This window comes from Mchenga conophoros, linkage group LG11 (assembly GCF_057382185.1).
Source record: "Mchenga conophoros isolate Kocher_MC1m ecotype Shallow Benthic linkage group LG11, M_conophoros_male_GT1.1, whole genome shotgun sequence".
Lineage (NCBI taxonomy): Eukaryota > Metazoa > Chordata > Actinopteri > Cichliformes > Cichlidae > Mchenga > Mchenga conophoros.
In genome coordinates this window covers 326704-347162 of record NC_140536.1, presented here as the reverse complement: position 1 = coordinate 347162, position 20459 = coordinate 326704, and the positions used below count along the sequence as shown (strand labels likewise).

Below are 20459 nucleotides of genomic sequence, written 5' to 3'. Positions count from 1 at the left end.
GGTCATTAAGCGAAAGTGGAGAGACCCGAGGTGGACCGGACCCTTCGAAGTAACTGCCCGAACCACCAGTGCTGTCCGTCTGAAGGGGAAAGGGGAGACCTGGTTCCATTGGTCTCAGTGTGCAGTCGCGGACGAGAGCTTGCTGGAGCTAAGCTCCACCCCAACTAACCCAGGGGGAATATAGAGGCAGAATAATCCTCTCCCCCTGGCCACGGTCCTCCTCAGTAGTCTAACCTGAGTTGAGGCGAAGAAAAGAAGAGGAGCGGCACACGTCAGTTAATTCATTTGAGGCTCCTAAATAGGCTAGGGCTCTAGTCTGAAGTAATTGATAGTTTAAAGGAATCTTAATAGTTTTGTACGTTAATCACATACTTTTATACTTATAACTTTATATTCTTATTACGTAGCTTAGAGTAAAAGTAAAACGAGCCTGGGAGCATCATGAAATTGTGGGAAAATTGGAAAATAACGGGGGTGTTGGGGTTAATAAGTGTTATAACGTGTTTCTTTGTTTTTTGGCAGACAGGTGAATTGCCCAGACGCAGAGGTCTATCCGCTCCAGAGCCCGAACCGATCAAATCGTCGAAAAAAGTCAAGCGTGCGGTTGGTTCAGGTGGGGATGATGGGTGTCTCAAAGCCAGTGGCGGAGTCGAGTTTGGGTATGTTAATGGGTCCACGACGGCGTTCATATTCGATTTGTGTGAGGTAATTAAATGCTCGGGTGACGGTAATAGCTGGAGAACATATAATCTGTGGGTTTGTTATCATCCAATGATGTGTTACCCTAAGTCGGTGTGGGGCCCATCATGGGATAGTGACATCTACACCTATGTAACGGATCAGTGGTGTTCTTGGCAGGATGTGGTCGCGTGGACAGGAGTAGGATGGCAGCCAACAGTGCCACCGGCCCTTGAAGGAATAGCTATTCAGAGAGATTATTCTGTTACAAATAACCCTATTACTCTTTCCCTAGGACCATGGAATGAACTCCCTGAACCTGGGTTTGATGGAGGTGCGTTTTATCTAGTAGTAGGGGTAGATAAGGTAGGGACAGATCCATTCGGGTTAATTCGGGTGAATTTATTCAATCCCAGGTCTAAACCGCTGGGGAATGACTCTGCACTGAATCTCACGGAGCAAATGGATCCCTTAGAGACAGTTACTTACAAGGACTCAGAAGAGAAATGGTTTGTTGCCACTGATTATACTAGGTTAAAACCTCAGGAGTTGATAGAGCGTGCCACAGGTTTCGGAGATAGGAATCTTTGGTTAGATTGGGTGGCTCAAAATGCTAAAGAGCAGGAAGTGGTTGATTGTGTTGCTTGTGCTACCGCTCGACCTCATTTGTTTACTGAACCCGCTCCTCTGTATCCAGAGGATGAGTGGGGTTATAATTGCATGCTGAGATTAACTAGAGGGGCGGTGGACACAGGTAACTGCACCACTTTGTCAGGTTTATATCCGCCAATTGATAAACGTACACAACCAGGTTCATTCACACCAAAACGAGATAATTATACATGTTTTGAGTTCTCTACCGACAGAGTGAGATTTAGGGTAGGGAGGATTGATCCAAGCTGGTGTCAGAGGACAATCACAGGTAGGACTACCAATCAGCCTTTGCTTACACAGGTTGCGTCTGATTGGTTGGAGCGGAGCGCATCCAAAACTAACAGGAGTGGTGGATGAATCTATAAATGTTTTTTACGTGTGAAATGAAAATAATAAACCTAACAAAGGATTATGTACGTTAAATCTGCGCACTTTCAGATCGTGAATCAGTTTGGAAAACACTGTGTGATGGCCACAACATGAAGCGATTTTATTGTTGAATTATCAGTGATACTTTCACGTGTTTTTGTTGAGAAATGTTAACGATGTCATTAAAAGAAAGCATTAAATTAGGGAGAAAAACCCGTTCGCGGAGAGGGTCCCCGGTTCTCCAGTTAGATTGTGCTTCACGGCGTCATGTTTCGCCGTGACGGGGTTATTATTGGAGTAAATGGATGGCTGGAGCCTCTGCTAGAAGCGTCTCTGATCACCGCGAGCGGCTTCATATTGGAATGAATTGACAACCCACAGCGTCGCATAAAAACGTGGAAGGGTACCTTAGGCGTCAGCATGAGAAGTTAAGGGACGTGACAAATCGTCAGTATTTTACGTGTCGGGAGTGAGAACGGGTTGATCACACCCTATATTATGATAAAACCAACCGTAAATCAAATGTAGCTGCCTATATTATTGAACTGAACCAAGAGTCACTTAAAAATCTTATAAATCCTGCTTCACACCACAAAACTGAAACAAATCACCCCCGTATTTATCACTCAATCTTACCCTGCCGACTGAAGTGCCGGTCTAAATCATGCATGATTTGTCTCTTCTATATCAAAACCCAGCCATATATCAAACATTCACCGTAATCATTCAAAACTTTATTTGTAATATTATAATCAGCAAAATCAGCGTCTTATTTACAGGTCTTTAACAGTATTTGCAAATCATAATTATAAAACTCAATAACAGGCTAAACAGGAAGCAAAAGTCCTCTTTGCGCTTCACAGCAGCCACCTCATTTGCATGTTCACACACCGTCTAAAAATAGCTCGCAGCGCTGCAGCTGCACGTCACACACAGCCTCGTTTCACACACAGCTCTATTATTTTATATTACAAAGACGTCTTATATTTACAATCACTCTCAGGTCTGACAGCTTTAGCGCCTACACAATTTTGACAAATTTAAGTTAACGGGTCCAACCGAAGAAAGTCCAACTTTTTTGTGATCAATTAACCAGTATCAGACTCTAACTGTTTCTGGCCTAATCTCTAAAATCCCTAACTCAATTTAACAGTGTCCAAAAAAGCGCAGATACCGTTCCAAACGGTAAGTGGTGAAACCACTAGTTATTCTGGAGTGCCCCAAGCTCCACAGTGACCAACTGACTATCCCTCAAAGAGGACAAGGCCTAGGCGTCCCCGGCCTTGGCAAGTGTTACCTCTGGGCACTGCGCTTCTTAGCGGTTCCACCGCCGTTCTAGGATAATTTCAACCCCCCAAAACAAGGGTATGACTGAGGCAGGTGCAACCTAGTGGTCAATGGAGACCCTAACTCACAAAATGACCACTCAGGTCCACTCTTATGACCAATTGGGACTTTAACCCACAAAATGACCAATTCCCTATCAAACTACTTGGGACTTTAACCCAATTTCACTGTTTTACTTTACCTTGGGACTCTAACCCAGTATTTTTCCTTTACCTTGGGACTCTAACCCAGTATTATAACTTACTTCAACTTTCAAACCTCATGAGATTTTCATTAAAATCAAAACAGGCCTTCACCAGTAACTTCAGTGAGTAGACTTTTAATTTTATCATGTCCAATTTGGCACACTTTGGAAATAGATTCAACAGGTAGTGCCTTACCTTTGTATAAGCCGGTTTATGCCCACTCGCGTCAGACCACTGGCTTGTGCCTGTCCGTTCGACAACCTCGGACCGTCCAAACCTCCAACTTCCACCCCAATACCACAGGACGAGCCCCCAAACTGTTACGGATTCAAATATTGGGGATGGAGACAAGAGAAAAACCACAATAACAACACTGGTCCGGCCGGGTTGAGTCAAACGATGATTTTAATGATCACACACGTGGGAGATGGACACCGTACGCAGACAGCATCAGATCTCAAAATGGTGGAGCATTGATCAAACTCTTATAGCCTCTAGTGGCCCCCACCTTATCATAAAAGCCTAAACATTCACATGCTTTTCTCTCACACGGCGCCTAAGCTACGACCTTGGCTCCCTGCTTATCTGCTCCTGCTGAGATGGGGCAGAAAACTCCAGCATGCTCTGTTCTCTTCTAATCAGACAAATAAGGCGATGACTTTCTGCGAACAGTATTTCTTATAACTCAGCAGTATAATGCATCATAAAACAATATCATTCATTCACAATAAATCAGCAGTCTAATGTAATGCAAATCAGTTTAACAAATGCAATAGTTATCACCTTCTTCTAATTCAGGAGAATAATGCAAACTAAAACTACATAATAATTCACAATCTTTAATTAGGGGTCTAACATGGCATAAAATAATATTATAATCCCACAACAACAACATGTTGGACTGTGTCTGCATAATGTCAGTGACATGTTACTGTCTCACAACCACTTTACTGAGTCACCATGAGAGGAGCAGCAGAATAAAGCTCACACTCACAACATTAGAACATCATTAGAACAACAGTAGAACAACGTGACAGAAACACATGTATTTGTGGAGAACAGAGTTTAGTTTGTCACATCAGAGAGGCAGGGAGCTGTTGACTCACACTGTTAGGGTGAACATTAAATAGCAGGGGGCGTCCTCACTGCATTTACAGCACAGCCGGCAGCTCATACCTGCTCTGCTCTGCATAATAACTCACTGGGGGTTTATGTAGTAATATTTGTCATGAGCTGTTACATAAGTACAAATATCTGTATTTTAATAGAGAAAAAGCAATAACTCAAAGTATTTTATATAAATGAGAAATTATATATTTGTTTTATTAACTGGATAAAATGTGTAAGCATAAATTATGTTCCCATCTTAGAAAGAGGCCCTTATCCACACATCAAAAATCAATTCCTATCAGCCACCATAAAAAACAAAATAATATTACCACATGAGTAAAAGCTCTGTCCATGAGACCTTTGAAGGAAAAGTCATCATGTTTCACTGATAAATCATTTCATGCTATGTTTAAAGTATATCAGTTCAATTCTCATATATTTGGAAAATTCTTTAATAACATTTTTTTTATACAAAGATAATTTTGGAAGTAATTGAGTTTTTTTTTCTGCAGGGATCACCAGAGCACACAGAGCCACATGTTGTGTTTGGTACAGATTTGAAGTCACTAAGCCACAGTAACTTCTTAGTACCAAAAAAATTGCTAAACAAACTGACTGCTCTCTAAGTAGAGAAGTGAGTGCTGATCAATACTCAATAAGTAATTCATTTCTAATAGGCTTTTTTAATAGTAATATGCCATCTGTCAGCTAAACAAAAAAACAAAAACACACAAAAAAAAAACCCGGTGTAGATCTGAACGTGTAGTATAGAGCAGTATCAAAAAAAAACCAAAAAAACATCTGCACAGCTCCCTGATGCTTTTTTACATTTTTCACTTATACCAGGGGAATGATCTCCCAATGTTTTTGATAGCTGATGGTATTTGAGCCCACTTGTACAAATATGCTGCTTTGGTTTTTTCATCCACTCTGTTTCTCATCTCCTTCAGCTTCTGGACCTTCTCTGTGTCTTCTTTCTCATTCATTTTCTCAATCAGGAAGTCCAAGTGGTCAATAGTGGATGCTGAATCAGCTTTCAGAGCAATCTGCTCCAGGTTGACAAGATGCTGGTAGGACTCATCCAGTAACTGTGACTTCTCTGCTGTCAGCTTGCTCATTTCCTTTTCAACATTTTCTAACAGGCTCGACTTCTTCTCACCTTCTTTTTGATATTCATCATATTGCTGCTGCATTTCTTCTTTGTTCACTGATGAATCAGCTGCCTTTTTCATTGTTTCCTTCATTTCATTTGTAAGATTTTTTAACTCATGCCTCTTTAACTCATACTCTAACACAGTTTTTTTATACTCCTTTTTCATTTGTTCATTGGTCTTCATTACCCTCCTTGTCTTGGTCACATATGTCCACTTTTCTTTCACATGATCTGATGCTGGACACTTGTTAGTACAAACAGTGCAGCAACCTCCTTTCATAACCTCACAGTGTTCAGGTTTCCAGGCCATTGTGCATCCAGGATAGTGACAGTTCTCCTCACAGACTGTACAGCAGACAGCTGCTTCATAAAAAACTAAACCCCACATCCCACTATCAATGGCTTCTTTCACTTTGTAGGGCTCATCAACTTCTACAGTGAACTTCTCCTTCCTCTTCATCTCTTCTTCACGTTCCTTTATAGTTTGTTGGATTTTCAGAGCTTGTTCACTTTTCTGTTTTCCTTGGCTCTTTAGAGTTTCATGGGTTTTTTTAGCTGTTTCAAGCTTTTTCTTTTCTTCTCTCTGATTTTCTTCGTGTTCCTCCACAGCTATTCGGATCTGTCTGATTTCCATCTGCTTTAAATGAATATTCTTGATTCTCTCTTCCAAGTTTTGGATGCAGGCTGTCAGTCTGATTCGTTCATGAAGCACTTCGCCAGGTTTCATCTGTTTTTGAGAATTAGATTTTCCCATGAAGTCTATCAATTGATCCATGTTTTCCTGTGTGAATTTCCATAAATGTTTTGAAGACTCATTTTCTTGTGTTTGGTCTTCATACTGTGAGTTATTAAAGAGGAAGTAAACAGGTTGATTCTTCTCATTTTTGGCACATTTAATTTTTGCAATTTCAAGAGCATGAAGAGGGTTTTTAGGTCTGTTTCCATCTGAGTGTGTGAATAGAGGTACGATTTTTTTCTCCATGTCCTTTCCAAACAGAGACATCACTGAATCAAAGATGTACAACAGTCGGTCACTCAGTCGATTATCACTCGCCTTCATCACCAGACCAACTGCACTAATTTCATGAACTCCATCCTTTGATCCAAACAAGTCCAATAACCTTTGACTGATGATGTTATCATATTCAAACCCTCTGGTGTCTCCATATCCAGGAGTATCGATGATAGTCAGAGAGTAAGGCAGAGTTTTATCTTCAAAACCAAAGATCTCGTACAAGATCACATCTGATGTCTGACTTTCTGTCTGTCCTTCTGTTTGACTTTCTGTCTGACTTTCTGTCTGTGCTTCTGTTTGACGTTTCTTCTTCTTCTCATCTACGATCATAAACCAGACTTCATCCTCCCACTTCACTCCCATGGTGTAGTTGAGCAGAGCGTTGATCAGAGTAGATTTTCCTGCTCCTGTTTCTCCCACCAGTAAGATGGTTTTATTTGTCTTGTTTGGATGTTTTTCTCCAACAGTGATTCTTGTCAGAGTTCCAATCTTCTCTTTCTTTGCTCTCAGCTGATAGACAGCAGGAGGTCCTGAACTGATGAGAAAACTGTTGGAGATGTTGTCTTCATGTGGTGATGAGATCAAACTGATCCTGCAGAGTAAAGAATAGAATGTCTTCAGTACACATGTAAACATTATGAACATGCTCCAATTGTTTAACACTGAAACCTGAACCGATCTCTTTTGATCATTTATATTCTTATTTTTGTCTGTCTGCTCTCCCAAAGCATTTGTGGTCACACTTCTGCTTTTATTAAACTTTATATGTTTCTGAGACTAAAGTGACTGTGGAGGCTGACTGTACACTGCCCACATGATCAGAAGACAGCTTCTTTTTTATTTCTTTATTTGTAATTCACAGGCTGAACAAATATACTTTTTTCCCTCAACCCTACATTTGGCTGGCATGACATTATCTGTGTGGGTCATAGCTGTTGCTGGCCTGGATTATCTGGGCAGATTAATTGTCACAGTACAAAAGGGACACTTTCCAAAAGCAGTTAAAAGACAAGTTAACATCACAAAATGATTTCAGTTGATTTTAATTTTAATTTTGATTCAGAAATTGGCATTACTGTTTCAGTTATCATCTATATAAAAATATTTAACATTTATTTTCCATTAACTATAATAGTTAGTCCATGACTGATCAATGATCCCCAGCTGTAACCTTCTCTCTTTAGTGATAAGGATAAGAATCAGCATTGCTGAGTCTGAAGCCATGGTTTCAAGCTGGAAATGGTTGAAGTGCCTATCATGGTCTGGGAATAAGGTGCTGGTCCAATTTGTTTTTTTGCACACTGTTGTAGTTTTAGTTCACTATAAGAAGGTTTGTTTAATTCCCCCTCCTTTAACCAGATGTTAATTTCTCTTCGTAGTTTTTTCATGTTCTCACACTAAACACTGATTGGTTCCAGTCTCTTTACCATAAACAATGTGTTTCTACAACAAATGTAGTTCATTAGTGTTGTATCATGCTGCATGCTGACAGGAGAAAAACTTTGAATGCTGAGAGTGAAATAAACTCAGGACATACTTTCACTGATTTTTTTCATCCTCCATCTTAATCTGTACACTTTTCTCTGATAATTATCATATACCTTTGAAAATAAATTTGTTATTAATTATAATAATTACAATTAAAATGTATATGTATTAATTAATGTATTAATAACAATTGTAAACGACAGTCACTGTTCTGTAAATGATGTAGTTTGACATACCTCGGTGCTTCTCTGGTTCCTCCATCCTCTCTCTTTCTCATCTCCTTCAGCTTCTGGACCTTCTCTGTGTCTTCTTTCTCCTTCATTTTCTCAATCAGGAAGTCCAAGTGGTCAATAGTGGATGCTGAATCAGCTTTCAGAGCAATCTGCTCAAGGTTGACAAGATGCTGGTAGGACTCATCCAGTAACTGTGACTTCTGTTGGATTATTTCCTTTTCAATTAAATAAACATCCTTCTCTTTTGTTGGTGGTTCGTTCTTCTGACCTTTCCTTATCCTGGTCACATATCTCCACTTGTCTTTCACATGATCTGATGCAGAACACTTCTTGGTACATGATGTGCAAAAACCATCTACAAAGACCTCACACTGATTTAAGGACACTGTGCATCCAGGATAGTGACAGTTCTCTTCACAGACTGTACAGCTGACAGCTGTTTTTAAACCCAGCCCACATGTCTCTGCTCTGATAGGTTCTTTATGTTTAAAAACTTCAGCAACAAATGAAGTGACCTCTTCATTCTCCATGTTGTCATGTTTCTCCAGAGCTTCCTGACTCTGTTTCATCTCTCTTTGTTTCACTTCAGTGAATTTGATTCTTTCTTGCAGGTTTTGGATGCAGGCTGTCAGTCTGATACTTTCCTTTAACACTTTAAATGCTGCCTCTGGCTTTAGGGGTGTAGTTTCTTTCAGGAAGGCTGTGAACTCACTCATTCCTCTCTTTGATCGTTCAAAATTTTGTTTCAGAAATTCTTCTTCCTCGTCTTCATGCTGGCAGTTATTGAACAGAAAGTGAACTGGCTGATTCTGCTTATTTTTGGCACATTTAACTTTTGCATCTTCGAAGGCTTGAAGAACACTTTTAGGTCTTCTTCCATCTGAGTGTGTGATCAAAGCTACGGTGTTTTTCTCCAAGTTTTTTCCAAACAGAGACCTTACCAATTCAAAGATGTATTTCAGTCGGTCACTCTGTGGATTATTACTCGCCTTTATTACCACACCAACTGCACTAATTTCATGAACTCCATCCTTTGATCCAAACAAGTCCAATAACCTTTGACTGATTATGTCATCATGTTCATCTCCTCTGGTGTCTCCATATCCAGGAGTATCGATGATGGTCAGAGAGTAGGGCAGAGTTTTATCTTCAAAACCAAAGATCTCGTACACGATCACATCTGATGTCTGACTTTTCTCCTCCTCTACAATCGTAATCCAGACTTCATCTTCCCACTTCACTCCCATGGTGTAGTTGACCAGAGCGTTGATCAGAGTAGATTTTCCTGCTCCTGTTTCTCCCACCAGTAAGAGGGTTTTATTTGTCTTCCCAGCATTTTTTTCTCCAACAGTGATTCTTGTCAGAGTTCCAATCTTCTCTTTCTTTGCTCTCAGCTGGTAGACAGCAAGAGGTCCATCAAAATTCTGATCCCTTTTCGAGATGATGCTCTCATATTTCCTGCAGAGAAAGCAGAGCTCATTTTAATACACAATGATATAATTCATTTAACTGCAGTAAGTGTTTTCTGTTCTGTGAGTAGGTTGCTGATGGCTGTTCAGACTTTATTGGCTTTGAATGAAATCAAGAATTCTCTGACTGTAATTGTGCCACCAATATGAATGCAATATTATTTCTACATTTAATACACAGCTGTTATTTACATGTCGCACAATGCCAGCAGCAGAGATGCCAGCAGTTTTGTGGTGTTGAACTGGACATGAGTGGGAACTGAACAGGAAATGGCCAATATTTAGATTTTTCTTTTTGAATAAGCTTTTACTGATTTTGTGTTTATGTCATAACACTTGTTACTTATTAGAGATGGACCGATCCGATATTACGCATCGGTATCGGTCCGATACTGACCTAAATTACTGGATCGGATATTGGAGAGAAATAAAAAATGTAATCCGATCGAGTATGTGTCACGTGATAGAGCGGCTGCTCGCTACATGCTTCCTAACCGCGGCATTTCATCTCGGCGAAAACTATCCCAGAGAAGTAAAGCAAGTGTGTAAGTTCATCCCTAAATGTTTGCATAGTATTTCCACATTTAGCTTAACAACTGATATATTGAGCCACAGCTGGACTGGCCATTGGAATTCCACATTAAGGTGAAAAGGAAACGATTTGTCCCGTACTTCAGCTAGAATTAAAAAATAGACACAAAGCTGGAGTTATTCTGTCTTTGCTGCGCAGTTGCATCTACTTATCTCATTCACTCCCCCTTCCTCTCCTGTTATTACTTCAAACATGAAACTGATCAATGATCAGCTAATCGGCTTTTCTGCCGCAAGTCCCGTCTTTCTTGTTTGTTTATCGCCCACTTTGCACTAGAAAGAGGAGACCAGCGGATAAACAACAGCAGCATGTTTAAGCTTGATCAGCTGTTGTTAGAATGTATTTAATATTACTTTCTAGTATCAGCTGATGTTTGCTGGAGCCACAGCTGTAAAAGCTGCTGGTCATGATATCCGTTTGGATATGTGGTGAGAGGGAAACATGAAGATGAAACCAGGAGATGTCCTTACTGAATCATCAGAGCTGATCAGTGTTGCTAAACTATTAAATTTTTTGGGTGGAGTGTATTTTTTTCATACAGTTATAACAGAATAGCTTCGGTCTCTTGTTTTTTAAAACTTGAGAATGAACTTATACAAAATGCAGCAAAATATTTATAAAAAACAGTTTTATTGATTACAAAATACGCTATATCGGATTCATATTGGTATCGGCAGATATCCAAATTTATGATATCGGAATCGGTGTCGGACATTAAAAAGTGGTATTTAGTTTGAACATATTACTTATATGTTCAAACTAAATATATGATGATTGTTTGTTTGATAGTCCTATACTTTTCTGTTACTGAGTCCATATGTGGTCTCATTAAACTTTAAAAGTGCATGGCCACATGAAAAATGAAAAAGAAATGGAAAGAACCACCTTCCCCCCCCAAAACCCCCCACAATTAATAAAAGATTTTGTAACATTTACACCTAATAATTAATTACTGTATTTTACTGTAATTACGGACCATAAAGCGCACCGGATTAAAAGGCGCATTAAGCGAAACAAAACAGTCACCTAAGTAAAACTTTACTCAACTCATTCTTCTGCTTCCTCCACTTCCGTACAATTGATTCGTTAATGCTGAATTCTATCACAGCTGCTCTATTTCCATGTTCTACTGCGCGACTGATAGAGTTTGAAATCCGCTTCATACACAAGTATCTTAACAGGAACCATTTTGGGGTCCTCATACACACTCAATATGGTAATATTATGTTGAAGCACAGTACGTATTACTCGGCGAGGCTCCTGGCCAGAGACGGGCAGTAACGCGTTACTGTAATCCGATTACTTTTTTCAAGTAACGAGTAAAGTAAGGGATTACTATTGCAAAAACGGTAATTAGATTACCGTTACTTTCCCGTAGGAACGCTGCGTTACTGCGTTACTAAAACCGTGATTTATTTTGCGAGAATGTCTCATGACAGTGACGTAAGCAAGTGCAACGTTCGTGACAACAGCTGTGTGCAGATCAACAGTGGATCATATATCGAGTGCGGAGAGAGTATGAGCAGTGTTGGGGAGTAACGGAATACATGTACCGCCGTTACGTATTTAGAATACAAAATATGAGTAACTGTATTCCGTTACAGTTACCGTTTAAAAAGGTGGTATTCAGAATACAGTTACTTTGTTGAAATAAATGGAATACACTGGGGTACTTTCCTGTTTCATTTTGTCGCGGGTCAGGACTGTTTGGGTTTTGTTTGACAGCTACGATCTTTTGTTCCAGGTGGCAGCGTTACGGTTGCCATGGTTACAGGGCGACGCTCTCTCTCTCTGCGACTGTGTGTTTCCTGGGTGAGAGAGCGCCTTTTCGTTGTTGTTGTTGTTGTTGTTGTGCTAAGCTAACAGGCAGAATGCTACAAGCATAGCTCTAAAGAATGTAGCATCATGGGCAGTGTAGTCCGTGCTGCTGGGAGAATGGACTGCCATACACGTTATGTGTCTGTGAGCGCTAGGAGGGAGAAAAAGGGGAGTGGAAAGGTACGAGCAGTCATCGAGCAAAAACGGGAGCTGGAAGCATGTAAATATAATAATAACCACTGCAGCCAAGAAGAGTGCCTGACGAGCCCAGTTGTAAGTAAGCTATTAAGACTCGATTGTACACTGTGTTCGTGTTTTCCTCCGAAAACAACAAGTTCCGTTGGAGCAGCCTTTCAACGCCTCTCTCTGTCTGTCGCAAGAAAAGTTGACCCACACAACAAAGTAGAGCTATTTTTCGGCTACCAGCCGACAGGGACCCCGCCGTATTATGCTGGGCTTACACTGTGCGATTTTTTCAGTCGCGCGATTGAGCTCCTGCTCAAACTGTACGATTGACTCGCAGGGGTTAGAAGTTCATAGGTCACGATGCAGGGTCTCACACTATGCCCGATGCTCTGATGCGACCTGAGTGCTCACACTGTGCGTCCATAAAAATGAAGGTTATAACAGAAATTCTGTCGCTCGCTCTCCCTCTCCGTCTTTCACTCACACAGACACACCACCACCATCAACTTTGCTAAATTGCTAATGAAAAACATTGGTCAGGCAGCTGTGATTGAGCAGCAGTGTCGATCCAACTATTTTCACGGTTGTTGTGGTCGTGATAATTTTGTGAGGTCACATCGAAAGGGCTCGGATGGTTCTACAGGTTGTGCCTCCATCGCTTGTGTCCAGATCACACGCTGCACTGCCGTGCTACGCCGTCTTTTTCGCTGACATTTGTGTTTGCGCGTGCGCAGTGTGGCAAACTGCGGTGACACCCTCACGACCAAGCGATTGATGATCGGGAGCTGGTCGTGAGGTGTCAATCGCTTCTCGTTACCTCACGTATACTACACGATGCACGACGCACGATGAAGGCCAAAATCGGGCCGATCGCCAAAACGATCGCACGACTCAAAAATCGGCTCAAAATGGGCCAAAAATCGCACAGTGTGAGCCCAGCATTAGTCAGAGGTCCCTTTACTACAGTTCGGAGTCGCGGACCTTCAGTAATAGTAATAAATCACACAGCAATAGTACATTCACGTTGTTGTAAAAAGCATGATAATATTGTAGCGGGTCAGGGCTGTTCGCGGTTCTGCTTGTACAGTTATGTTTTGTGTATGTTGCCATGGTGACGGGTGACGCCCTCTCGCTGCGACGGTGTGTCCTTCCGGGGTCAGAGGGCGCCCTATGTGTGTTGTGGTTGCCGCGCTGAGCAGTTAGCTAGTGGCAGTGTGTTCTTCTGCAAATGTAATAAACGGCTGTGCTCCCTGGCTAGCTCACGGGAAGCAAGACCAAACGATACCTCCGTCTCCTCCTTGTCTGAACTCCCCACAATATATTAAGTAATCCAAAGTATTCAGAATACGTTACTGTCATTGAGTAACGTAACGGAATAGGTTACAGAATACATTTTGGGGCATGTATTCTGTATTCTGTAATGGAATACATTTTAAAAGTAACCTTCCCAACACTGAGTATGAGCGTGCAGCATTTAAAGCGTGGAAGTACTGACTTTACTTTAAGTTTGATTCCATAAAAAGTGACAAAAACATTAGCGTCCATTAGCATTGTGCGTGGGAAGAAAACTTCTTTTTACAGCGAAAAAAACCCCTAAACTTCCAACAAGCACAGAGTGCGCAACGACATAATGGGAAACTCACAGAGAAACTCGCGGATTCTTCCACTGACACCTGCACCGGCACACCTGCACCAGGGTAAACCTCCGCCTGCCCCACTCCTGCTTTACAGGTGAAAATAGAGCAACAGGACTGCTAGTCTTTGACTTTATTTATTTTCTGCTGTGTTTTACTTGCATCTATTTGAAAGAGTGAGTGTAAACACACACACACAAAATATTTTATGTGCTGGAATGTGCAGAAAATAGGTTTAAATGTTAAACAAATTTCTTCCAGTCAGAGAATGTTGCATATAATTAAATTTTTGCTTGATGCATAAAGTTAAAAGGTTAAAATTAATAAAACAAGTTTTAAAAAGAGACTTTTCCATTTGATTACATTTTGTATGATGGATTATGCAGAAAAAGTAGAATTGGGCTGAAAGATCTATCGCTTTATCACCTATTCAGGTTGTAAATTGTGTTTTTAAAAAGTAACTAAGTAACTGAGTAATTAATTACTTTTGAAAATACGTAATCAGTAAAGTAACAGGATTACTTTTTTGGGGAAGTAATCAGTAATTAGTTACTGATTACTTTTTTCAAGTAACTTGACCAACACTGCTCCTGGCTACGGTAGCTGTAATGCTCTGACAATTCATCAAGCGGTGCGGCTTCGTAGCTTACCAAAGTCGTACTAAAACATTTTGACAGATTTTTGAGCGCCGTGTATCAAATAAAATCAGTTTGAGGTCAGTAAGCACAACCAAATTTCATACAAAAGGCGCACCACATCTGATTCAGTAAAAGGACTAGATGTTGCAGTCCCTGATAATGTATTGCTTTAAATGGCGAGAATCTTGAGGGATGGCTGTTATGAGGAAAGGCAGCCCAGAAACTTTACCAGCAGCACACATCGCTGTGTGCCTCAACTTTCGGTCTTTTACAGAGGCTAATCTGCCATTTATTTATTTATCTATTTTGTGGGTGGGGGGGGGGGAGATTAGAGATCTGATCTAGGTTATCATATTAAGATTTGGGACACATCGTCAGTAATGGACCTTGGATTCATCGGGTGTTTCGGCCATTATCACTAGACGCCCTCATCCAAGGAGGCCCTGCCAGGCCCGGAATGTGTCACTGGTTTATTTTAAATGGTTATTTCTCTTATTCTTTCTTCTGTTTAGTGTTCTACAGTTTATTTTCTCCTATCTATTCACTCCAACTGAGAAATAATACTTACCTCTTTAGCATTTATGGATTCTCACTTCTTCAAAAGGATAGAAAAGGTGATAGAGAGAAGTAAGACAAAAGGGACAAGATAGGAGAGAGCAGAGAGGAGAGCCGGAAGGGGGGCGCCCAATCTGGCTTCCCACACCTCCCCTCCGGATTGGGCTGTACTTACTTCTGTTTAGAGTATACCTCATGATTAGTTCACTTGTTTAAATAGTACTCACTGTGTTGCCATAATGAGCTGTGAGGAACAAACAGATGTGATGATACCTGGAAAACAATATGATTGAAAATAAATCAAAGCAGACATCTTAAAAAATAATTCAATTAAATTCACATTTATATAGCTAAGTAGGTAGTGTGGTCGCCCAATGATTGGAAGGTTGGGGGTTCGAATCCACTCAACAGCTACCCTGAGGTACCCCTGAGCAAGGTACCATTCCTACACACTGCTCTCTGGGTGCCTGATTGGTGGCTGCCCACTGCTTCACTGAGTGAATGGAGAAGTTAATTCTGTAATGAACCAATGAAGTGCCATCAATACAGAAATACGTACATGTCTGCATATGTGAACGGACGGAATGTCCTACTGATTTTTTGGAGAGTGTTACAATAATATAATCTGTTAATCTAATTTCTCAGGGTCAGTTTGAGGTAGGACATTTCTTTTCAACATTTTTGAGTGACAAAAAACAGTTCTTGAAACCTTATTGATTTGTCTGCCAAAATTCCCTGTCCAAAATGATGCCAGGTTTGTTAAATGTTTCGAGCATCCAGCAATTAATGTCATCATTGCAGCCCATAAGTTTGTGAACAGAGGTTGTATTATTATTTTTAATTGATGGTAAGAGTTCTGGCATATAGTGGCTAGCTAACTGATAAATGGCCTGCATTTGTATAGCGATTTACTAGTCCCTAAGGACCCCAAAGCGCTTTACACATCCAGTCATCCACCCCCTCTGTCAGTGGGGCGCACTGACAGAGGCGAGGCTGCCGGACACTGGCGCCACCGGGCCCTCTGACCACCACCAGTAGGCAACGGGTGAAGTGTCTTGCCCAAGGACACAACGACCGAGACTGTCCAAGCTGGGGCTCGAACTGGCAACCTTCCGATTACAAAGGGGAACTCCCAACTCTTGAGCCACGATCGCCCCTGGCTACAGAGCTATGGTTAGGATAATAGAAACACATTAGCAGAGTGAAATCAGTGTGAGGGTCACTGATGAGCAGAGACAAATGAAGAAGATTCTGAAAATGACCAAACTTCAGTCAAGAGAACATCTGAGGTGATCAATCCACAGCATGACATTAGTCAACAATCTGCTGCTGTGTGCTGGGTGACTATCTGCTATGAAACATTTCTGATCCTCAGCTTCAGCCACAGAGGATGACAATAACCTCTGATTATTTTGGGGGACTTTTTCATGTTTAATAAAATAAGATGCAACATATTAACATGTTACAAATACTGTAGAGTATATATTATTCATTAATGTGATTTTCACTTCTCTCTTACACAATGTCGGTCTTACTTTTACTGTTTTTGGCTAACTTCAGTTTTACTTTTCTTTGTGGCACTTTTTAACCTAAGTTTATTGTAGCCTGTACTATTTTTACTCTTTATCGTGCTCCTGTAACAGTAAGCTGTCCCTTGTGGAGTCAATAATGTATCTAAATACAGATTTGATCAAGCGGTGCAGGACTCTGTTGCTTGTGAAGCTCGCACACAAGAATTTCACTCACATGTGCTGTACCAATGTACCTGCACATGTGATGTGACAATAAAAGTGATTTGATTTGATTTGATTTGATTTGACTGTAGCTGATCAGAATTTCTTCCAGATCTTTACAGGTGAGACTATGGACATCATGCTTGTGGCAGTGATTTGATCAGAATGGGGGCAGCCCTAGATAAGTTACTATGAAAAACTCAGATATTACCTCTAACGTTAAAAACATTACATTGGAATATAATATGATGAGCATTATTGTCCCCTGAAGAAATTTGTTGCAGAATCAAATGCTGTCAGCTGTCTTTGAAAAGAGTCAATAAGCATTAAAAGAAAAGGAAAATACAAATATATAACATAACACAAATAGATCAACAAATAAAGAAAAAAAGAAACATTGTGTGTGTGTTGCTGAGCTTTGTTCTGTGTCTGTGGGATATGATGATGGAGGTTGGGGGTGTTGCGTAGCTCTTGACCTGCTTCCTGTGGGGTTTTGGTCCATGTGCCTCGGGTGTTCAGCCCTCTTTGTGCACTGCCGATGACCAGAGTTTCTTGGGTATTTCTCTGTCTGCCTCTGGCTCCCAGGGCTGGTGTTGTAATCTCTCACCCTCATTATCAAATTGGTGTCATGACAAACTCATGTCACTCATGCTCTCTCTCTCTCTCTCAGATACATTCACACACCACAGCCAGACAGTATGTTTGTTGTGTCTTTTATGGCTTTTACGTGCTGTTTGGGTTTTGAGTGTGTTTTATTATAGATGCAGCAGAGACATGAGCATTTTTACTTCAAAATGAATTTTGAGCTTCTTTTTTCTATATTTTCTCTCAGTTCAGTGAATTCTTTTTGCTCTTTTTACCGTTTATTCACATGGACCACATGCAATATGATTTATGATTTGAGAACCTGTATCAGAGAAACTGTTCACCATTTCATCACATGATGAAAGTACATGTGTTGGCTGTGCTGTCACTGATGTGATGCTCGTTAACAGTTGGTTGGTTTTAGTTTTGACCGAGCAACAAAATACTTCTTACAACACACAATAATGATCAGAGACAGCAACATCTAACATTATTACATCTAAACCTGAATGAAGATCAAGCAAGTGACACCAGTCACATGTTGCTCTAATAAATTGTTTCATGTCAGAATTGTGTTAATATTGAAATCACCGGAAATACTAATGCTGTCAAACTTTGTTGTAATTTTGGAAAGAAAAGCTTTTTATAGAAAACCATGTCTGAGTTTTAGAGGATGATACATGTATCCATCCATCCATCCATTCGCTTCCGCTTATCCTTTTCAGGGTCGCGGGGGGTGCTTGAGCCTATCCTAGCTGTCATAGGGCGAGAGGCAGGGTACACCCTGGACAGGTCGCCAGTCTGTCGCAGGGCTAACACCCAAGGACAGACAACCATTCGCACTCACATTCACTCACACATTCACACCTAGTGGCAATTTGGATTATCCAATTAACCTACCCCCACTAAGTGCATATCTTTGGACGGTGGGAGGAAGCCGGAGTACCCGGAGAGAATCCACGCAAACACGGGGAGAACATGCAAACTCCACACAGAAAGACCCCGGCCTGATGGTAGAATTGAACTCAGGACCTTCTTGCTGTGCGGCAACAGTGCTAACCACCGTGCTGCCGTGATGCATGTATATAAACCTAAATTATTATATCAACTAATGTGACACACACAATCAAACATAGTGAGGAGCATTTAATCTGGGAGTTTAGAGAATCTGTCACACTATACATAATATAGCTATGTTTTTTGCTAAACGTAGCAAATAATTGAGCCCCAGAACCAATCATTTCTGGTTATTCTAACATGAAGTGATCTTACCTGTTTCGATGGTTTCAGGAAGCTCTCTGGTGCTGAAAGGCAAAAAGAGCAGAGATCAGTCTGTGTTCAAAGTTTTTATACTCCATCAGAGCAGGGTGGGACTCTGTGGTCACGTGATTTTAGAGCAACCAGAATCCTTCATTTTTACAACACATTCACGCTTAAATGCAACTGAACCAAAGATTTTGCACGTAGCTAAAAGTTTAGACAAAAACAAGATTTTTAAACATCGATTGATCTCACTCATTATGTGTTATTAGACCTCTCTGCACTGAATCATATCTGTTATTAATCTCTGGCTCTCTTCCACAGCACGTCTATTATCCTGTCTATATCTACATCATTATTTATCTATTATACACATACATAATGTTCAGTAATCCCATGTGTAAAAGTTTTACAATTTACAGTAATATCTTGAACCTTTGTCTATTGACCCGTTATCGTAGTATCAGGCACTGTATGATGGTGGGGTAATAAAGACAGAAGACAAAGTGAAAGGTTACTTTAAGATCAAGCTTATGCACGTCCCCTGAAGTCCAACCACAGTCCAAAAAGATAAGATGTTATATAAACTGTGTATCTATGGTGGGCCAATAAAGAATTTGAAAAGTGAAAGTAAAATGTAAAAAAAAGTAAAATGAAAGAGTAATAAAAGGAAGACAAAGTAGGGAAGGATATAAGGACTTTTTTTTTACAGTATCATTTTCATCATTTAACTTAGCTGATGGTAGTTCACCTGGTCAGCCTTCCGAGATTTTGGGTGAGCTTATTAATAATGGATTGGATTTATATAGCGCTTTTCAAGGCACCCAAAGTGCTTTACAATTCCACTATTCATTCACTCTCACATTCATACACTGGTGGAGGCAAGCTACGGTTGTAGCCACAGCTGGGGCAGACTGACAGAAGCGAGGCTGCCATATCGCACCATTGGCCCCTCTGGCCAACACCAGTAGGCAGTAGGGTAAAGTGTCTTGCCCAAGGACACAATGACCAGGACAGAGAGCCCGGGGATCGAACCGGCAACCTTCCGGTTACAGATGCGCTTCCCAACCCCCTGAGCCACAGTCGCTCCTGTACAACCTAGCCCCACCCTATAATGCTGGGACTACAGTTGACATTTATTATCAGTTACATGATGCCTGCTTATTTTCCTTATTTCCTGAATTATCGATTCTGTCACTAGTTAGCTGACATAAACTGTTCTAACTATTTGGGTCAGGATTGGTTAGGTTTGTTTAGACTTAAATTGGACAGACAGTTCTCTGGGGCCACTTAAGGACCAAAAGTGGTGATTAAGTATCAGAATTTCAGAACTGGGACCACGCCTCCAAACACGCTCCTTCCGGCTCTCATCTATATAGTGTTAAATATCCCAATTCTTTGATCTTTGGGCTGAAGGAAGAACAGCATTCGGTGTATAAATGTTCAATCAACCACTTTAATCAATACACTCTTGTTATTCCACTACATTCTTATTATTCCATACAAACACAAGCGAGTGACTGAAAGCCACACATCCTGTTTATGTCTGTTCACACTTTTCTTTTTGTGGTCTGAAGGCACAGGGAACAGGTCCCGTTGTCTACTGTGAAGGACTCCAAAATACAGGGAGAAAGCCGAGGGGATACTAATTGAGCTTCAGTGGTAGATACCAGAACTGAGCAAATTATGACTATTGCTACTTTTTTAATTGCAATTGCATCATCAGTCTCCACAGCGACTTTGTGCCAAGACAATAA

The 20459-nt window shown here is 40.8% G+C and overlaps 1 protein-coding gene across 2 annotated transcripts; it reads right to left on the bottom strand.

Moving 5' to 3' along the window:
- Positions 1-3653: 3653 nt before the first annotated feature.
- On the bottom strand, positions 3654-18730 carry LOC146563390 (uncharacterized). Of its 2 annotated transcripts, XM_085290464.1 has the most exons (4): positions 18715-18730; positions 15352-15397; positions 8236-9690; positions 3654-7103 (listed from the first exon to the last, which is right to left on the bottom strand). In XM_085290464.1, the coding sequence occupies exons 2-4, from the start codon at positions 15360-15362 to the stop codon at positions 5177-5179; spliced, it is 3393 nt and encodes a 1130-aa protein (XP_085146590.1). In that variant the 5' UTR covers positions 15363-15397; positions 18715-18730; the 3' UTR covers positions 3654-5176. The 2 variants fall into 2 exon arrangements, with proteins under 2 accessions (XP_085146590.1, XP_085146589.1); XM_085290463.1 differs by lacking the exon at positions 18715-18730 and having other exon boundaries at positions 15352-15446.
- Between the last annotated feature and the right edge of the window lie 1729 nt (positions 18731-20459).